Genomic DNA, 15017 nt, shown 5'->3' with positions numbered 1-15017 from the left:
TTCACCTTGAGCTTCTTCAAAACTTGAGCAAACAGATGGGATTTGACACATTACTCTAAGTAAATAAACACTTCTGGACTTTGAACGTGGTGTAGCACCAACACAATCCTTCAGGCAGAAAAAGGCTCCACAGAACTCACAATGAACAAATCCCCACGTATTGTTACCGGTCCCTTTACAGCACTCCTCACCAGAGGACACATGGCCGTAAGACACACAAGCTGAGAAATCTGCTCCAGGCTGCAATCTTTTCAAGATTCCATATGTTCACAGGCCTGAATGAGACCGAAGCACACCAATTATTAAATGATTGATTAAGTCCCTGGTAAACTCCATATCTGTCTGATCAGCATCTGACCAATCTCTACTCTCTGCTAGTGTCCGTGGGGTCGCTCACAAACAGATAATAATAATAATAATAATGCATTTAATTTATATAGCGCTTTTCATAATATTTAAAGACACTTCATATGATTAAAACATCCTAAAAGCTAAAAATAAATAAATAAGAATAGCTAAAATACAGGTAAAACAAATAAATAGGGACTTTCTGAGTCGCTCGGACCCTGATAAGAAAACAAAAACAAACAGTCACACATTAAAATCGGTTGGGTTTTGATTTTCGATTTGATAAGGAAAGATCAGGTGGACCAATCGCTGATTCTGGCCACATTAAAAGCACCTGAGGTCAACGGCTTATTAAGCGGGTCATTTATAAACTGGCTAAAGGCCGGAGACGGAGTGAATTGAGTGTCTGCGTCTTTGCAGGGGCATTGTAGAACCAGCCCAAAAACTTCCCCTGTTGCATAGATACAGTAGTTATTGGAAAATGATGTATGATACTGGTAGTGAAACCATAAAAAGCACCCCGTCTCCCCATTGTCTATCTTTAAAAGTACAAACAATGTCCATTCAAGCTGATGTGCTGTGATTTCAGGTTGTGCTCGAGCATGTGAATTCAAGTTATACGCTGGCATGGATAATGTGTATCTGGGCTTTAATAATGGCATCATGTTTACTTTCTAGTGCAGTGCTTCAAGCAAAGACATTGTTACACTACCTCTGTTCATCGTCCTTTTGGGTGCCATCTGCCACCTCCTGCGTCTGACAATGACAGTAAATGCCCAGCAAAATCAAAGTAATATGAACGACAAACATATTTTATACTCCTGAACACTCCTAAATCTGCTTAAAGTCCTGGATGCAGACTATTAATTACATGGTAGCAAGCGCACACAAACACTTTTGATGGTAAAAGCCCATTGTGGCACTAAGCCCTTGTGTTCCAGTGCATTTTCATGACAGGTTTTGCTCTGTGGACAGGATGCATCCGTCTTCTAAAGTGTATTAAATGGAAATCATCAAGCATTTGTATAAAGCGATCCACCAGATTAAGGGGATTTGGAGAAGTGATGCTTTTTATCCACCATGAGGTTATGGTGTTCTTCACTGTCGCATTACAACCACACACACACACACACACACACACACACACTCACTCTCTTGCAATCCAAACCTACTCAGTGTGTAAGCTGGATGCTACCATTAGTGACTTAGGGAAGTGACTCTGTGTATATATTTCATTTGTACTTTTACTGTCATCGTGGTTTGTTTGTAAGCCGTATTGATTACTTGGCTTGAAATACTTTTGTTCTGTATTGCAGCACTGGTTGGTGTATGTGACTTTAAAAAGACATCAACATACAAAAAAGAAAGGTTGACCTGCACCAAAATGTATTCCATAGTTTACGGTCTCGAGCGCCAGGTGATCTCTAGGCTTTAGGTATCTTCTTTTCTTTTCCCCCGTCTTTGCTGCTAAATCTGTTCAACATCCTGCATATATATTATAGACCTTTCGGTCTGCTTCTCCCGCTTTTCTTTTTACCAAAAATGTGATATTGTTTGTGGGAGTATTATTAGTGACAGTGTGGGCTCCATGCTCCTTCTGACAGCGTGACAGAGTGAGATGGGCAAACGAAACGGATCAATGTTTGACAGTTGTGTATGTTAGAGCTGAGAATTATGTCCACAGCTACAGTTTGTCTCCAAGATAACCTCGAGGTTCACAAAGGATGTCAGACCAGAACAGAAGGATCTTTTCACCCTAGTCTCCAGAGTTGGTCTTTATAAAAGTGTGGGCAGGAATATCATGATCTCCACTGAAATAATGTTCTTGGTGAAATGGTTTCCGGACCCTTTTGTCCATGCCCCTGTGTGGAAATGAGAGTGACTGTAATCTGGTCTTCCACGCACACATACATACACACTTGTTCAGGGCATAGGCAGAGCTTCGGGCTCAGGCTTCACTCAGGAGCGTTTATTTTGACTTGCAAGTCTGTTTAATGTCTGTCGAAAATGTGTTCTGCCTCGCCAGTTTTCCCCCTTCAAATAGGAAGTCAGATTAAACTCCGTAGGACTGGAAGCAGTGCATATAAACACACCCGACAAGCTGAATGATTAGTAATGACTTTTCAAACCTTTACCACAAGCCCATTCCCTATACCAGGCCCCTGTGGTCAAAGCAATTAATATTTTATTTTACGAGACTTTCAACTTTCCTTTTACATTTAACAAAGTACATGGCAGTACTAATGTAATTTTCTTCAGATGTTGTATGAACGATAAAGGAGCCATTGGCTTGGTGAAGTAATGCTAGTGGGTCTTAGCGGGGCCAATATTTTTCTAACGTCCCAGAGTAGAAATCTGTCTTAACTGGCCGAAAACCATCGGATGCATTTTTGATCCAACTTTGAGGTGCTGGAGTAATATTCACTGCCAATATTCAGGAACGCTCCAGAGGTGACCTAACTGTTTGGAGCTGCCAGGAGACGGCCTTTAGGCGAAGAGGTTATCAGTGGCATGTAGCTTACTATCGGTCCATCACTTTGGCCTAGTGACCGGTGATCCCACGACCTTTTCTCTTGCACCACCAGCAACTATTGGAAGGATTGCAATGCAATTACAGATGTGACTTGAGAGCAGTTGTGACTGTCCATTCAAGCGTCACCAGCAGGTTGACATTTCTGTGAAATATCTGATGGATCGGCTCCCAATTTTGTAAAGAGATAATGTTCTCACATCATAATGCATAATACTCTGAGTTTTCCTTGATTACTACCATAAGGTTGATCTTTAAAGGAAAATCCTCAACAAATATTGCACGTATTGCAATGAACTTTGTTACAGACATTCATGTCTCCCTCAAATTGTATACACTTCGGCGCCATCATCTGTCCAAAACTTTGGTTTATGACCAAATACTAACGACATCAGCCTGACCTTTACTAGCATGCTAACCTAACAAACTACTATGCTAAACATGGTCATGATATATATTGCCATTATCACAAGGCCCACATAAAGGCTCACAGAGCTGCTGCATGGCTGTGTCCTCGTGTTTGTCTTGTTTTGACGGATCAACGTTCAAAACAAAGAACAGGCTCTCTTCCTGCCACCTTACCTGACACAGGTAAGGTGATCATGTGATCATTTAATTCTCTCTCAGCCAACCATATTGGCAGCAATTAATCAAACTTTGATCGCTCTTACAAAACCACAGATTTATTTTTGTGCCTAAAGTAAAAGTCTTATTGGTGAATATCATTATAGGATAGTTGCTATTTGTTTGCGTGTAACCAAGATAGCTTAGTCCCGATATCATTTGACTATCTAGATAAAGTTGCACATCTAAACTGTAAACTGCAACATGTCTTCATAATTTCTGCCTTTTGCGTGAGTGTCATATTGGACATCAAAGTCATTCCAATGAGTCATCCCTCCCCTGCTGAAAGTCCTCTCTACGCTAGGGGTGTTTACAGGCCTCTGTTTAACTTTAAGCACGATTCAAAGGAGTGGTTCTGAGACGTTTGATCCGTGGGCTTAGTTTTGACCTTTGTCCTCCCCATTCCCTGAGTCAGGACTCTATGATGTGGCTGGAAAGAGCCGGAAGCCTAAGCACCTGATGAAATAATCATTAAGTCATTTGATTGTAACACATGCATGTAGCCTGGCTTCCAGCTGTCCTCTAGCATGCCTCCTTATGTACAAGCAAATCAATCAGATTTCTAGATCCAGCTTTGAGATGTCAAGCAGAAGAAGGAACTCCTGCATGACCAGATGTTTCTTGTGTCAAGTGCTTCCACTTAACGCGGACAGAAAACTGGCACACGGCAAAATAATGTAAATGTGATCTAATGCAAGCTATGGTTTGGGTAATGAATATGAATATCCACTTCCCTGCTGACTAAAGAAGATGGAATAAGATGGATTATAGACTATATTGCCGATGCATTAATTCCCGTGAGTGCAATGAAATTCTTGGTAGTTCCTACAGTGACGTTAAAGTTGATATTCATTTGACTCTTGTTTGACCTATTTTACAGTCATATTGAATCGTTTAGTTTACTATATTGTTTGCTTGTTGCTCGAATGTGATGCTGTAATACTTAAACAGACACTAAAGCACACAGGTCACCGTGCTTCCAAAACACTGGCCGTTTGAATGTCACAGTCTGAAACGCTGAAGGAAATGTATTTCTGGCAGCTCTGCAGACATGGCGCTGTGGTTGAACTTTTTACCCTAATTACTTTCCTACTAATGCCTGCAGCTTGCCGGAATCACTGTGGCTCCCTTCTGGCCCCTATCCGGCTCTGATGTGGTCAGCGTTTGTTGTGTGTGGGGGGGCTGGGTTTGAATGAGAGTGAGAGGAGGGGGAGAACAAAACAAATAGCAAAAGGGAGTACGAAAATAATGTTCCGACACAGCTTTTCTGTTCCAGTTGTCATAGAACTGTAGATGCGTATTTGATTATCCATGCATGGACAAGAGGCCCCTAACGTACAAACATGCAAACCTGGACATAGTGTATGACGCTATGGCAACTGGGCAGACGCCATCTTCTGATGATGTTAATGTGATATGATACAAAGCTCCAGAACAGTTACAAGAGATCCTGAGAGATTATGAGGCTGACTATAAGATTTACGTGATGACTTTCAGTTTCTGTGGTCAAAAACCCAACTTTGGATGTCGTACCAATGTCTGCCTTTGTTGTTGCAAAGGAGAGTTTGTGTTGCTTTCAGGGGCTCCTCTGCTCTGGGAAGAATACAATCATGATGAGTACTTGTCGAGTGAACTATTAGATTTTAAACACTGTAAAGTTAATCACATTTTATTTTCCGTATTCAAGCTCCTATCCCCTGGACCCCAGTGAAAAGCCAATCCTCAGAAGTATTTTCAATCTACCGCCTCCAGTTGGAGCATCAGTGTTTTTTCAGCAGTCAGCCTTGACTTTCCAACCCATCATCGTATTTGTTTAGCATTTCCACAGCATGTAATTGTCGTTCGTATTTGGGGAGCTTGTAAAACCTGAAATGTGATGACGTCCCTTAGTTGTAAATGCCTTTATTTGCCTGCTTTTTAATTCCTCGTCGGGCTTCCTGCTATGCTTTCCTCAGCCACATGGACTTGTGTGGTTTTGATCCCCTGCTTTAGTTCACGTTCATCAGAGGGAAAGTACTCATGGAATAAGTGCAGCATTGAAAATAACAGATGTCAACGTGTTTCATACAGGAGAAAGTACACAGAATAGAATGATGATGATTGCACAATAATAAGGCATGCGCCACCCATAATGGTACTTAATGACCATTGTAAACAGCTGCATAACTAAAATTAAGACTTAGATATGGTTGTAAAAGTCACATTAAACATTGTGTTGTTAGGAAGTCGTCCAAATCTGGTCCAGTGCAGACAAATGAGCCACACAGCCAGGGTTTACTGGAGGGCCAATCCAAAAGGAGACCGACTCAGCAGGTGTGCCTACTGATTGATTTACAGTGTTTTGGGATTAGAAATGCCTAATTTGAAGGTCAACGTTCTTTCTTTATTAATAGAAGGGCTCCACGTCTGCTCATTGACTTGACAATGAATGTTTGTCAGACACTCGTGGTTCTCTGAGGATGTATTCTTATGACTTTGTTGATGCCCTGACTTTCACAAGTTCTCAATGTCACTGAGAGGACATTTAGCGTCCCGCTTTGCTGTGTTAGTACAGCCTCACAGAGCCAAACTGTACACTCACAGAGCAGCCAAACCAGAAACACTTCCCTTCACACCAACGCAGCATCAGGGTTGCAACAACAGTTTAACCAAATGTAGTTTAGTGATTCTTTTCTCTCACTGACGTTCTATTATCATTTAGCATTGTGTATTGAGTATCTGGCAGGGCCACTCCATTTTCTGCTTAATTTCTGGAGAAGCTTCTTGTCCTATCAGGAAGTAAATGAGCCACGCCTTCTTTCCTCCATCTCCCTCGTTTTGTATCCTCTCAGACCCAGGGGCCAGTTTGAGTAATAGTAATTGACACATTGATCTAATAGGGCCATCATAATAGGCCTGTTACTGAGCTGGGGAATGGTGCTCGGCGTCACCTTAACATGTGCAAGGACTGACATCCCGCCATGATCCATAATGATAATTGTGATTTAGCCTTGCTTTCAACCTACGCCCCGACGTCCCCGGCATCAGGAAATCTTATTACATCTGACCCCGCATTGCCTCCATTAGAACTGGGTCATTTGTTAAAATACTGCAAAAGCAAAACAATTGAACCCTGTGTCGTTTTGATTCTATAATAGTGGGTTATCATGGTCCCTTTGAATCAATTGTAGAGGGATAGAGCTTTGAATTAGATTGATCGGACTCTGATAATGCTGAAATCAATGATAGAGCCGCCTAAAAGTAAATTATCGTCGGGTGAAATTTTTGTATTAATCTTAATGTCTGTGCTCTTGATTGGTAGCTGAGCTCACAGCACGAGGACCTTTGACATGTTGAGGGAGACGTTAACCATGAGGACAGAAAAATGAATCAGGGATTGTTCTAAAGTTTCTTTCTGTGGCACCTCTTCTATCTTCTCAAGTATGTATTCGCCGGGACCGGAGTAAGGAACACACTCACATCCAAGTAGTGTCTCTCTCACACTCACACACACACACACACACACACATACTTCATGTACAAGCCACAAAGATGGTTGTTGAATATTGGTGCAGCAGTAATTTCATCTTGGAGTTCTGGGTGTGTGTCCTTCTCTTTGTCTGCGTTAAGAAAAAGTAATTGTCCATAACAAGTCCTGCCTGTGGTGTTAAGGGATTGTGTTAGTGATGATCGCTGAGTTCTGCTATCAGCTGCAGCTTGGAGGTCCATGCACTGTGCCAGTCGTAGCTTGTTGTACTTTGTTAACACGCATTAACATGTACACATCTCGTATACCCGGACAGGTACAGGGCCTTGTCTTTGTATCACATACAAACCGTCATCTCTAATCCAGACCATACATGGCGTTCCCTTTAGTTGAGCTTCACATCACCATACCTACTCACCTCTGCCATCTGGCCAACCCCGCTTGTTGGATTGTCAGTTTTAAAGATTATCATAAATGGCTTTTGACACTTCCCCTCTAGTTTTGATGTCGGAAGGCACGGGGGCTCTGCTGTACTCCACTATGTCGTCTAAAGTGTAGCTCTCTCCTCCGTGTGCCCTCGGCGCTTCACCCCGTGTGTGCATGTGTCAGAGCTTTAATGGGAGAAGCAGATCTCTTTCCACCAGAAAGAAGAAAAGGAGCAACGATGATGATGATTGGGAAGGCAGACAGACCTTGTCACAGTGGAACATGGTGTGCTGCAGTAATATTCAACATGGCTGAGGTCATCTGTATTTAGTTGTAGTGGAAGAAAGTCTTCCCCTTTTCGAGCTCGTCATTTGAACAATGCCCAGATTTCCCTTGGTGGTTTGGCAACAGCTGTCAGCTGGTTAAACGTGTTATTTCCTAATGGTGTCTTGCTCTGTCTGGAGTGTGCAGGAAGGGGCTTTCCTCATTGATCAAGTAATCAAATCAGCCTAATCTTCCTTCCTAACCTAACCCTCACTATCTAAATAGAATCACTGCTAGCATGCAGGTGTTTTATTCTTTTACAATGTCAATGTTCCTTTTCTCATTATTAACTCCACTTATAATCCAAATTAAGCCAATTTAATTTGACGTTCCAGCCAATGCCTCCCGATTCAGAAACTGTTCACACTGAGACTGATGAGGCGTATAACTGCATAACTCAGTATGCACAAGCGGACTAAATACACCGTTGAAAGCACAGGATTAAGATTTATGTTTAAGTTCTCCTGTACCAGCATGTTGGATAGCTCCCCCACCTCACCATCCTCTTTGATATGTTGATGGGGCTGCTGAGAGAAACGATGTAGAAATGGTTCCAGCTAAATGTGGCTTAATGTGCAAATGATTGGCAGGCAGTTTAATGGGGGAGTTAGCTTTTGACTGCCTGCATGCCTTGTGGTAAGAATCTCCAACTTTCCAACTTCCTCGTGCTCAGATAATAGCCGATCAGTCTCGTGTGTCCACTATTTGGCCGGTCCAATTTACACAGAGGCCGAAAAATGAGTTTACATCGCGCTCACACCAGCACAGACGTAACGTTTCTCCCTCTGTAGTTAAGGCTCGTTAGAGGAGCCTAATTATGTCGCTTGAGAAAAAGGGCAAAGCTTCAATTGAAGTGACCCTGCGACAGCTCTTTCTTTTAGTTGTGGTGATCGTGAAGTCACTTCATAGTCGCTCCCTCCACCAAACTGAGCACAACAACCAACACCCTTTCATTATCACCCCTGAAGAGTTTGCATGCCAGTTTGTTTTGTCGAGCCTCGTAAGCCGCCGTGGTATAGAAAAGAAAGGACCTGCTGTCGCCACCATGTTGGCAATGGGGACACAGATTCTCAAGTTGTCTCATGTTTGACTCGGCCCCAAAGGTCATCAGAATGACTTTTACTGCAACAACTGTGGCACATAACGTGGCTTTGAGGGATGCCTGCACACAACATGTTCTTTTTTGAGTTATTAATGCATATGTACAGTCATATGATTACACTATCATTTGAACAGAGAATAACATTAGTCAGAAAAGGTATGTGTTGGAGTATCTGTATCCTGCCCTGAAGTTGTATCCTTAGAAATGTTGAGGTCTGCATGAATTATTCACAGACTGACTAAAAGCATTTGTTTTTCTGTTTTCAGGACAAGCCCTCCCTACTGTTGCGTTGACCTGTATTCTCTCCGGACAGGGGAGATGGTCAAATCAATTCAGTTCAAGACGCCCATCTACGATCTCCACTGCAACAAACAGTACGTCCCGTCAAAAACCGGCTCAATTTTATGAAGCACAACATTTTCATTCTGCTAATGGACCTTTATTCTCCCTCTTCAAGTATTCTTGTTGTGAGCCTTCAAGAGAAGATTGCAGCGTTTGACAGCTGCACCTTCACCAAGAAGTTCTTTGTCACAAGTAAGAAACGAGTTGTTTTTAATCCACAGTCCAGGACCACCTTGGTCCAAGAGGAATGCACTAATCGATGTGCCAGTGTGATACCTGTGTTCAGAGCTTCCCTTGAGGCCTTCAACCTGTGTTTGATATTTTAGTCGTATTTCTGCGTGTTTTTCTGACCTGCTGTTTACAATATTTTGTGAAGTTAAATTATCCTTCATGTCACAAAGAAGTTTCATTTAATGTAGATTGTTATATCTTGTGAACTATAATTGTATTGTGGTATTGGGGAAACCCACAGTGTTCTCTGCTGCTTGCATCAGTGCAAGAAAACAGCACCAATCATCTCAGAGACATTTATTGTTCTTCTCAACCCATCAACACTCAAATGGTCAGTGATTGGGTTTGACTTGGCGGTAATGCAAGCAGCTCTAAGGCCTGCTGTTCTCTGGTGCTTTGCATTGTGACTAAACTGTATGGAGATGTGATGTGAGGCCCTCTGAAGCTCAACAGGGGGGGGCGGGGGGGCTGTACCTGCCATGTCTGCTGCAGGAGGCTGTGAAAGAAAGGCCAGACTGCATTACAAGGGGCCATTGCTGTCCACTTAAGTCATTGACTGGAGTAAACTGACCTTACTGGCTGTCTTTAATGTGTCTCCTCTTTGTCTGCCTGCCTTCCCTATCAGTGTCTGAGCCACAGGAAACCAAACATGCTCAATAGTTATTAATCGTTCCTGAACGCAGGGGCCTCCTCTCCTTCGTTGTTTGGTGTGTTTGGGCCGGAGGAGCAGTAAACAAAAGGGCGCTGCTGTGCTTCGGATGAGCCATCCTCGCACCGCATGTCCGCTCCTTCTCCAGGGATGAGCTGGTGGACATGTCGGGTTTTTAAAACAATTTGTTGAGCACTTTAGGATCGCCCCATGTTTATGTTCTCGCTTTGCATTCAAGTGGTGTGTGTGCGCTGTGAGCGGGGAACAATTCACAATGGTTTGATACATCCTTTGTTTCGGCACGGTGAAAGGTCGTCTCTGTCATCTGGTTATATTACAGTGCCATGGAAAGAAAATAAATGATGGCTGGGCTTAATTCTCTCAAGCAGACTCATTTTTGTCACTACTCTTAATTATTTTTGTCTAAAGATCTGTCACACATTCCCTGTATCCCCCCGCTGGGGCGATGACAACAAATTGAATATATAATATGGATGAACTTCCTTCCTGCTGTGGAAGAGTAGAGTGAAAATATCCCTTATGTGGGCGTGGCCATCTTTCGCTTCTGGCCAACCACGAGCCGAGCGTGGTTGCAACGGAAGAGCCAGCTAGCTGCTACGTTAGCACCACCACAGCTGTTTGTCACGCAAGAATCATCAATGTCTTTCTCGTAATGAGGTCGTCGGTCGACCTCTACTTGAACATACATCTCTGCATGACGAGAACTTTCTAGAAACCATATTTAGGAAAAGATTATTGACGAAACTTCTTTCGTGTAGGTTTAGATTAGCCCATGGGGGCGGGTTTTAGGAGCTACGCTGCAGTCAGCCACCAGGGGCGCTGACACGTCGCCTGAGATCTTCAGGTTATAGTTTTTGATGGAATGGTTCGACCTATGAGCCTTTTCAGGAAGCTGCACTGTAAACGTCTGGCGCTGGTTTGTTGGTTGATAAGGATGACCCGACCTTTTCCCCTCACCAATACAACAGCTGATTCTCTGTTCTCATGAAGTAACCGTTCTGTTGGAACACTGTCTCTCTCTGCCATCCCTCCTGTTGTTGTGATTCCTCGTTCAACTTCCGACGTTCCTCTTCGTTTTCCGATCATGAAAGTGACATTGCGTGACTGAATGCGGTGCGTTCCGTGCACATGAGGCAGACGCGATTCACGCAGGATGCGGTTTGCTCTGCACACGCCACTACCTAACATATTTGTTGACAGTCCTAGTATATTGTATATTGCCTTGATGGCAGTTGCTTTTATTGGTTGAGGTAGATGGGGACTATCGGAGCACGAGGCTCAGCCTTCGCTCACAGAGGTCTGAACCCCCCTCTTCAGCCCCCCTGCTCCCCACCCAGGATGTCAAACACATGTTATCTCACTGCCTGGGCTCCCCTCGGCCTTGGAGAGGCACAAAAGGCTTCTCTGGCATTACCAGCAGCCCTTGTGGCTTACCTCAACCCACTTTCTCCCCACCAACCCCTTTCCCCAACGCGGCACACTAAATTACTGTCTCCACCTCATCTGCTCCCTGAGCACTAAATTATTGTCAGCGAGCCATTTTCCCCCACACCTCTACGCACTCACATTAGGTGTGCGTGCGTGCGTGCGTGCGATGAGGGAACTGTCCCTGTCTGTATCGGCTTGCATTTAAAGATCTCTATGACAATATCAATCATTACTCCAGTCTGTTTACAAGCACATGTTTGCCTCTTTTGGGTTGATTCTGTCTTGCAGCAGAAGTGATGGCCGCCCCTGTAGCTACAGCTCAGTTTTTGCTCATTAGTCATACGTCTGTGTGTGTGTGTCCATGTCCACAGGGATTCTTGGGTTAGTCAATCATCAGAGGAGCCATCCTCAATTTATTGGGTACCACAGTCTCCATTAGCTCATGCTGTGCACACACAGGCCTGCAGCACGTCACCCACAGTCGACTCACATTTCTCTGCCAAACAAGAGACTCCCACAAACACGTTAACGGTTTTAGATAGTTACAGACGCTCTCCTCCTGGAGGAGGCCGATGAAAACCCCTGCATGTGTTCCTGTTTTTACGAGCAAACTCGCGTGGTTATTTATTCCTTTTGTAGTCATCATTGGTGCCCTTGATATTTCACCATCTTGATTTCTTTTCAGGCTGCTATCCCTGCCCCGGCCCGAGCCTAAATCCAATAGCTCTGGGAAGCCGCTGGCTGGCCTACGCCGAGAACAAGGTAGTCCAAACACACACACACGCACACGCACACACACACACACACACACACACACACACACACACACACATCCACTGCAGAAGTACCTTATCAGAAAAGGGGACATATTTACAATCCCAAAAATGCATTTGATCTGCCTCTTTAATCTGTCTGGATAAACAACTCATTCCACGAAGAGTCCAAGAGAGATGATAACATTTTCTAAATCAACAGATGCATAGTTCTCTGTTCTCTTCTGTGTAATGGGATTGTTAAGTACTTAGAAAACCCAGAATGTTCTATTGTGCACTCTACAATACATTTAATGAATAATACTCAAGTAATTGACAGATGGGGCCACTGTTTGTGTGACTGCCTAAGGATTTCCAGAAATGACCAAATCTAGTTTTTTTTGGACAGTAAGAGTAATACTGGGATGGAGCCATTGAAGTGATATTGTATTTGAAATTAAATCAGTGCGATTGGCTGTTTGGTTGTGTAATGTTTCTTTCAAAGCAAAACCAATTTCCTCCAAAGAGTGAAGAGGGGAGGATTTTGGATGTCTAAAACCTGAGTTCATCTTTACAAACTCTCCATCTTCTGTGCGTTCATCGTTGTCTTTGCAGTTGATCAGATGCCACCAGTCTCGCGGAGGAGCTTGTGGTGACAACGCACAATCCTACACAGCGACAGTGATCAACGCTGCCAAAGTAAGAGAAAACACAGTTGATTCATTTACACTAAAGTACTTCATACTATTACTATTTAACTTTGTACATGCAAAGAATATATATGTTTTAGCTTCTGCACTATTTTATGTTAATGTGTTAGATTCTCATTTTTACTTGCTTTTTTCTCTTTATACATATTGTAGTAGCCTGAGAACAGATAATTTAATTGCCAACGACTTCTCCTCTAGAATTGTTGACGAATGAAGAACTTGAAATGCAGAAAAGCCTACGCTTGTTATCATAATCTACTTTTCATTACTGGATATCAAAGCAAATACACATTTGAGATTGAATGCAGCATCTACGGTACGACACAAACGCACACAGTTTCCAACTAAAAGAACCTGCAGTGCTTTTTATCGTGTTTCCATCCTCACATCCTCAGCCATGTCTCCCTGCAGAAGGACTTACTGTAGACGAGTTTCCTTTCATTTTAAATGTTTCAGTCTGCAGCTATAGGCCTGTTGATCTGTCTTTAGCCTGCGCTCGGATACAATAGCACATGATATAGTATTTCCAGCTCGGCCTACAGCATCTGTAAATGTGCTGACATTGGATCCACCTGGCTGACTGGGGCTGAGCTTATGAGACACTTCATCAACCTGCCTATCTGCAATCTACTTCCCTCCAATGGTCTAGTTTCACTCAACTCCACGGGGGAGGGACTCTCAGAAGGATCACTAATATTCAACAGCCCCCTTTGATACCAAGTGAAAGTCACTCCTGCTCTGATTTAGCTGCTTGCTAACACATGCTAACTACCCATGCTCCTCGTATGGTTCTAGTCCGTCTCCTCATTTGATCTAATTGATTTCAAAAGAGTGATTGTGTCTCACGCAAATGTTTATTTTATTTAAGATTTGAAAATGCACATTTATTAACACGAGCCATCATTTAAGTGTGCCAGGTTCAGCCACACAGGCTAATTTACCTGCAGTCATTAACAGGCTAATCACAAAGAGCACTGTGTTGCTAACAGGTTAGCGGAGCAACATGGTGTGGGGTGGACAATGGCGTGGGGGGCGGGGTATTGATATGCAGACAGGCAGTCTGCTTGCCCACCATCTCCTCATTTAGGACCATACATCTCAATATGGATGACAAGGTATCTCCTTCTGGCTTGTGGCGCGACACGCTGGCTCTTAGTGCCGACGTCCAGAGACATGGAAACAAAAAGGGGGAGGGGGTAGCAATAATGTGTAATGGCTTTTGTTTGTAAGAAAGATAAAAGAGAGAGTGCAACAGCTCTGGCCAATTGGACTCCTTGTTCCAAATTTGAGCTGTTATGGTGAATTTGTGTATCACATAAATCCTGCTGCCCATCACTCCCGGCTGTGTGGTTGAGAAAGACCTTTCACATAAATTAGGTTGTAATTTGTTTAGATGGCGACATCAGGCCGTGTGTGTGTGTGTGTGTGTGTGTGTTCAAGTGTTTTTGTCAGCCATCGGACAAGGTCTGCCTCCGCCCCCCTCCCCCATCATCGGCAGATCAATAGCCCCTGTTTGGACTACCACTAAGAACTCCACAACTGCAGTGATTAGAAAACACATTAGTGTTGATCAATTAGGAGCCAAACGCCTCACTTAATAATTGATGCCTCTTCTGGCATTTTACACACACACACACACACACACACAGAGGCAGCAGACACTGTTAGTGTGCCTGGCCGAGTGGCGAGGAGAGACAGTGGGTGATCCTCAGACCCAACAAACGCGAGGCGCCATGCTGTATTGACAGGGCCGCCTAGTCTGAATGCCTGATTAGGCTCTCCGGGGCCCCTTTGGCGCTTACACACACACACACACACACACAGTCACACGGATTGGACTCCATTAGACAAAGACAGTGTAGTAGGTGAGATAGACTCCACTTAAGCAGCACTATCCATTTCCCTCAATCGAGCCACAGAGGTGTGTTTGAGCCAGACACCCTGGCTGGGCCTTAAGCGGACACAGAGGACACACACACACACACACACACACACACACACACACACACACGCACACACACGCACACGCACACACACACACATATAGGCACTGTATTGCACTTA

General features: G+C 43.7%; 1 protein-coding gene across 4 annotated transcripts in view; it reads left to right on the top strand.

Annotated features, from left to right (window-relative positions):
• Positions 1 to 15017, top strand: part of bcas3 (BCAS3 microtubule associated cell migration factor) — a 304020-nt gene that overhangs the window by 21692 nt on the left and 267311 nt on the right. For all 4 annotated transcript variants that reach the window (XM_034528788.1, XM_034528786.1, XM_034528787.1 and 1 more), the window contains exons 8-11: positions 9087 to 9194; positions 9278 to 9354; positions 12177 to 12253; positions 12859 to 12942. In XM_034528788.1, the coding sequence (XP_034384679.1) occupies positions 9087 to 9194; positions 9278 to 9354; positions 12177 to 12253; positions 12859 to 12942 (346 nt within the window). The remainder of the gene's footprint in view (positions 1 to 9086; positions 9195 to 9277; positions 9355 to 12176; positions 12254 to 12858; positions 12943 to 15017) is intronic.

The sequence above is a fragment of the Cyclopterus lumpus genome, chromosome 25 (assembly GCF_009769545.1).
Source record: "Cyclopterus lumpus isolate fCycLum1 chromosome 25, fCycLum1.pri, whole genome shotgun sequence".
Classification (NCBI taxonomy): domain Eukaryota; kingdom Metazoa; phylum Chordata; class Actinopteri; order Perciformes; family Cyclopteridae; genus Cyclopterus; species Cyclopterus lumpus.
Note: the sequence above shows the minus strand (reverse complement) of the source record. Positions and strands in the feature narration are given on the sequence as shown.